The following is a 5,951-nucleotide window of genomic DNA, read 5'->3' as shown; positions in this document are numbered from 1 at the left end:
CCCTTCCCTTCCCTTCCCTTCCCTTCCCTTCCCTTCCCTTCCCTCCCCTCCTCCTCTGCTCTCCTCCTTCCCTCCCTTCCTCCTCCTCCTCCCCCTCCTCCTTCTTCTTCTTCCTCTCTCTCTCTCTCTCTCTCTGTCTCTCTCTGTCTCTCTGTCTCTCTCTGTCTCTCTCTCTGTCTCTCTCTCTGTCTCTCTCTGTCTCTCTCTCTCTCTCTCTCTCTCTCTCTCTCTCTCTCTCTCTCTCTCCTCCCCTCCTCATGTGCTGAATGAACTCTATCCTCTACCTGGTACCTGGCTGGTAGCTCAGGGGATAGGGATGCCTCAGCATGGGCCCACGGAGGCACTGCCTTCCCCCACCCCTGTCTGCACATCCATCAGACATATTTATATAACACAACAGCTATAGCACTGAGCTCTCTCTGGCCCTTTGCAGCTGAGGAGTGTGACAAAATTTGGTTGCTCTGTAGTTCAGTGTCCTGTACGCCTTCCCAGGAAACGCTGAAACAACTGACGTTTCCCATAAGTTCAGCTAAGCTAAACTTAAAGCAAGATCAAATGGCATGCATGTGATTCCTAGGCTAGGCTTTGGCTTTTGCTTTAGACTCTTTCTGTAGATAATTAAGCATTGAAAACTGATCTTGGAAATAAGACTATTTATCATAGCATGCACAGCACACTTTCTTCTAGCAAGCTTATAGTGTTAATTCAGTTTTACCTTTTGCAAATAGATTTTAAGCCTAAATATTCAATGGTGACTTATTCAGAATGTTAAATTGTCTCTAGAAGACCCCATTTGAGTTTTAAGCTGTGTGAAAAGAAAAAGTTCTACCATTTTTTCTTTCTTAAAAAAATAAGGTTTATTTTTTAAGTTTATGTATGAGAGGGTATCTGTGTGGGCATATGGACACGTGGATACAAGTGCCACATGAAGCCAAAGACATCAGATCCCCCTGTTGCTGGACTTCCTGGTAGCTGTAAGCTATCCAATTCAGGTGCTAGGACCAAACTTGGATCATTTGCAAAAGCAATATGTGCGTTTAGTTTCTGAGTCATCACTGTAGTCCACATAGTTCATTCTAATTGAACATTTAAGTAAAAACAACAACAAGGAAACGTTTGCAGAGTCATGGTCAACAGTGTTCTCATACATAGCAAGTAATTATAAGCATGAATTAGGCCCTCCTCTGAGCCATCAGCATTGAATACAGTGGATAACCTGTTTTGGAGATCTGTTAATCCATCCTGTTTTCTAACCTTCCAAACCCCGGTTCAGCATTAACCCTGCTGTGACTTTCACAGTGCTGAATAGCACTGATTCCAAACACAGGCCACTGAAAAGTCTTAAAGGACTCAGTATTCATCCCGGAAAACCACTTATGAAGTGTGTGGAATGGTGCTCTTTAGTAACCACTGTTCTATGAGTTTCTCTGTTTTCCTCCTTAAGACTATGCTAGAACTCCTCAGTCAAACCTGTATTGTATTTTTTTTTACATGTTCCTTAAAAACCATTAATATTCAGGCCTGATTCTTAGTTAACATAAGGTACTGACATGCTGTTTCTTTGTATGCCCACTTGTCACCTACTTGTTTTCAAGCCATTCTTTTTTTTTTTTTTTTGTGCATTAACTGATTTCTCCTTTATACATGAAATATCTACTTGCTTAAGCCTCAGAGTTAAAACTTCAATTCAGGCTTACTTCTCAGCCCATTCTGTATCTCAGTGGAAGAACAAAAATATAGAACAATTATGATATAGAAAGAAAGCCATCTCCACATTGAATTTAACTGAAACAAATTATTAGAGAGCTATTTTGGGTGGAAATTATATAATCTTGTTGTGCTAGATGATAAGATATTTTTCCACTGGCAAAATGAGCTAATTCAAGCCAAATCAAAAATATAAATGCAGGTTTATTGGGAAGCTGCTCTCTGGTGAGTTTACTGGCCCCAAGGGCTGAGGCCAGGAAAGTCAACACTGAGAGGGAGAGAGGGGAGAAAGAAAGAATGTGATCAGAGAGGAGGAGGAAAAGGAGGAGAAGGAGGAGGAAGAGGAGGAGGAGGAGGAAGAGGGGAGAGAGAGAGAGAGAGAGAGAGAGAGAGAGAGAGAGAGAGAGAGAGAGACAAAGAGAGACAGAGAGAGGCAGAGACAGAGACAGACTGAGACAGACAGAGATCCTACAGGGAAAGGGCAGCCCAACCCCTGGACTGGAAAATTCAGGGTTGGGGGCTGGTATGCTAGGTAGGAACTGAGGAATTCTGGGAGAATCTGAAAGCCAGGTCTGCTTTTGATGTGTAAAATATGAACCTCAGGACCTTGTCCTGGGTCTGGAATCCAACACTCAGCCTCAGAGAAACTGGATTGATAGGTTCTGCCTCATGGGTACCATTTGGTTATTTTGAGGGGGTTAGGATGCCAATTTTGTGTCTTGATGACAATTAAGAAATTGTTTATATTTTGAAGGTAGTAACTGCAGACCTTGTCCACACAACTGGATTCAGAATGGGAAAAGTTGTTACTATGTCTTTGAACGCTGGGAAACGTGGAACAGCAGTCAGAAGAATTGTTTAGAAGAGGGCGATAGTCTCCTTCAAATAGACAGCAAAGAAGAAATGGTAAAGACTGTTATGTGAATTTTGAAAATAACATGTTACTCATTAAAATGAAGTACAGATTCTCATATAATAGAATTCCTTCACTTTTCTATATTTTCAGTATAAAAATGTAAAGTGACAAAGTAGAGGATCCCTATAATAACATAATATATAATTTAATAATATAACATAATTTTTTCCCTATTTAATTGGAGAAGTGAAAATGAGAGTGGTTTTCCAGAAACTGAGGAGCACAGATTGTTTCTGCCTTAGTTAACCCAGGAGGAAGTGGTTACTGAGCTGTGACATACTCCCCATGTACATCCCAACTGTGGATGTTCTTAAATGTATTGTGTTCAATGCTACAGGAAACAAAATAATCTATAATGCACAGGGAGAAATGGAAGTATGAAAACTGAAGTCCCAATCTGCATGTATTGACACATGCATGTAAATCTAGTACATGGAGGGCTGAGGCAAGGTTATCTTGAATCTGGGGCCTGCGTATCAAGATCCTGTCTCAAAAACAAACAAAGGTACAAAGATTTGAACCTGAACTAATGTCATGAAATGAATCAGCTTAATAAGAATGGACATTTGAAAAATGAAGGGTTAAGCTTACTAGCCTAGCTTACCAGGATTGTGATTAAATAAACAGTACAATGCCTCTTGAAAGCATTCTACCATTAAACAGAATCTCTGAAACAGAATTCATAATTAGCTGTTTCTCACTCTAACAAAAATGGTCACTAACTGAAATTAGTTTTCAAAGAACAACGGGAAATATTAAGAATATGAAGTAAACCAAGAAGCTTTAAACTACATTACTAGAATTATTTAAAAACGTACACTTGGCTGGGCAGTGGTGGCGTACGGCCTTTAATCCCAGCACTTGGGAAGCAGAGGCAGGCAAATTTCTGAGTTCGAGACCAGCCTAGTCTACAGAGTGAGTTCCAGGACAGCCAGGACTACACAGAGAAACCCTGTCTCGAAAAACCAAAAAATAAATAAATAAATAAATAAATAAATAAATAAAATAAAAATGTACTCTTTTGCACAAATTGGATGACAAAATAAAACATGTTTTATTTGACAAGATGTCTTCAGGGTGAGCTGTGGTTGGAATCTCCAAAACTTCACATACTAAAGTATCGTAGAGGGGGAGAAGGACCCACACGGTCAATGGAGTAGGCTAAGTTTTGCTTTTGATGGTGAAAGACTGATATAAAACTTACTTTACTTTGTCATACTCTCTGACAGACTCAAAATCCATTAAAACTTTAATTCCAGATGTGTATATTTTCCATAGTGTTTAACACAGCATACTGACTATACAACAAAAGAATTGTGCGTCTTTGTGTGTGTGTGTGTGTGTGTGGTGTAGATGGTATGGTGTGTGTGTGTGTGTGTGTGTGTGTGTGTGTGGTGTAGATGGTATGGTGTATGTCTGTGTGTGTGTGTGTGCATGTGTGGTGTGTGTGTCCACTTTAATATCTCCTCTTTCATTTCAATACTCAAGTTGTCATTAATTTTTGACTAGACAAAGTATCAGACATTATATTGCACAGGTATTTGCTTTTCTTCATTTACAGTTTGTGTTTGTGTGTGTTTTTATAGGAGTTTATCAACCGCAATATGTGGAAGCTCAAAGGAGGAGATCAATACTGGGTGGGAGTGTTTCAAGATGGTCGCAGTGGATCCTGGTTCTGGGAAGATGGCTCCTCTCCTCTCTCTGACTTGTAAGTCTATGAAGGAGACATTACAAGGAAAAACTAGGAATATGAAGAAATTTTAAAAGTTTACTTTGTATCTTATATTTCTTCTAGAAGACATAGAAGCATGATACGTTTACAGGTTCCTCATTGGAATGATGACTACATTGCTTCTCTCTTAGTTAGGTTTTTTTCTTGCTGTGATAAAAGACTGTGACCAAAAAGCAAGTTGGGGAGAAATGGGCTTATTTTGTTTACAAGTCCATGTTGCTGTTCATTACCAAAGGAAGAAAGGACAGGTACTCAAACAGGGCTCAAGCCTGGAGCCAGGAACTGATACAGAGGCCATAGAGGGGTACTGCTCACTGGCATGCTCCTCATGACTTTCTCAGCCTGCTTTCTGAACCCAGCACTACCAGCCAAGGAAAGGCAACACCCAAAGTGAGCTGAGCTCCCCTCCCCTCATCAATTACTAACTGAGAAACAACCTCACAGGTCTGCCTGTAATTTCTTAATTGAGGTTCCCTCCTCATAGATGTCTTCAGTCTTTGTGTCAAGTTAACATAAAACTATCCTGAACAGCTTCTAAATCTTCTTATCAGCCCTCCTACCATATCCTTTATAAAGTTTTTTTTTAAATCATAATCCATATGTCTAAATGGGCAATAAAATATTAGTCTTTTTTATAACTTAATGCTGAGAGAACTTTTCTAGTCAAAAGACTGCGATAACTACTGATCGATTTCTATGTTGGGTTTCCCAGATGAGAATAGAGTTTGGTGAACACAATCAAGTGCCTTGGTATCTTGAGAACAGAGTCAAGAGAAGCACATTGCCTCTCATCTACCTTTATGCAAACATGGCTTGGTTTCCTTTAGAAGCTATTCATTCAAATTATATCAACATATTTCTTAGTAAAACTTAATAGATGCTATTTGAAGGAGGATAAAACCACCACAGAAGGGTACCACATTAAAGCAAACTAAGATAAATCCAACAGCACCTCTGGAGAGTTTTCCTCTCAAACACTACTGTCATCTTCAAATCTAACTTCTAACCTGGGAAGCTACCTTACTTTTTCAGGTTGCCAGAAGAGAGACAGCTATCAGCCAGCCAGATCTGTGGATACCTCAAAGATCATACTCTCATCTCAGATAACTGCAGTAGCTGGAAATATTTTATCTGTGAGAAGAAGGCACTTGGATCTTGCATCTGAAAGATACAACTCAAAGCTACCTCTGTTACACAAGTGTTTGAAAAAGGCCAAGGAGCAAATGCAAGAGGAGATTGGTGTGAGACCTATGAAGGCAAACTTGCGTTTCATTTACACTTGGCAATATTCTGTAATGCTTTGCAGATTTCAGTTGACCTTGTCCATTGTACCAAGGAGGAAATTGATTTAGAGCTACAGAAGTCCTGACTCACTGAGAACAGAGAAGAGAACACAATTTCCTGTCTGTTTGAAAGTCCAAAGTGACACACAGAAAATCTAGTTGTCCTTGTGGGAGTCTTTTTTTTTTTTTTTACAGTAATCCCTGGTTGGTTCTTTTAGTAAACAATTCTATCTACTATACTTACAACTGACAGAATTTTCTTCAGGTCAGCCTCCAGTAATTATATATCATAAGATTACACACTGAGAGGAAA

At 39.6% G+C, this 5,951-nt stretch overlaps 1 protein-coding gene across 2 annotated transcripts in view; it reads left to right on the top strand.

Annotated features, from left to right (window-relative positions):
- Clec9a (C-type lectin domain containing 9A) overlaps positions 1–5,608 on the top strand; it is a 14,769-nt gene extending 9,161 nt beyond the window's left edge. Inside the window, exons 4-6 of one of the 2 annotated variants that reach the window (XM_028780998.1) lie at positions 2,466–2,613; positions 4,210–4,331; positions 5,388–5,608. In XM_028780998.1, the coding sequence (XP_028636831.1) occupies positions 2,466–2,613; positions 4,210–4,331; positions 5,388–5,520 (403 nt within the window). In that variant the 3' untranslated portion in view covers positions 5,521–5,608. Of the gene's footprint in view, positions 1–2,461; positions 2,614–4,209; positions 4,332–5,387 lie in introns of both variants that reach the window. The other variant, XM_028780997.1, reaches the window with a different exon arrangement.
- Positions 5,609–5,951: the final 343 nt, after the last annotated feature.

The sequence above is a fragment of the Grammomys surdaster genome, unplaced genomic scaffold, assembly GCF_004785775.1.
Source record: "Grammomys surdaster isolate TR1022 unplaced genomic scaffold, NIH_TR_1.0 373, whole genome shotgun sequence".
NCBI lineage: Eukaryota > Metazoa > Chordata > Mammalia > Rodentia > Muridae > Grammomys > Grammomys surdaster.
The sequence above is the reverse complement of the archived record's forward strand: the minus strand, read 5'-3'. Positions and strand labels throughout refer to the sequence as shown.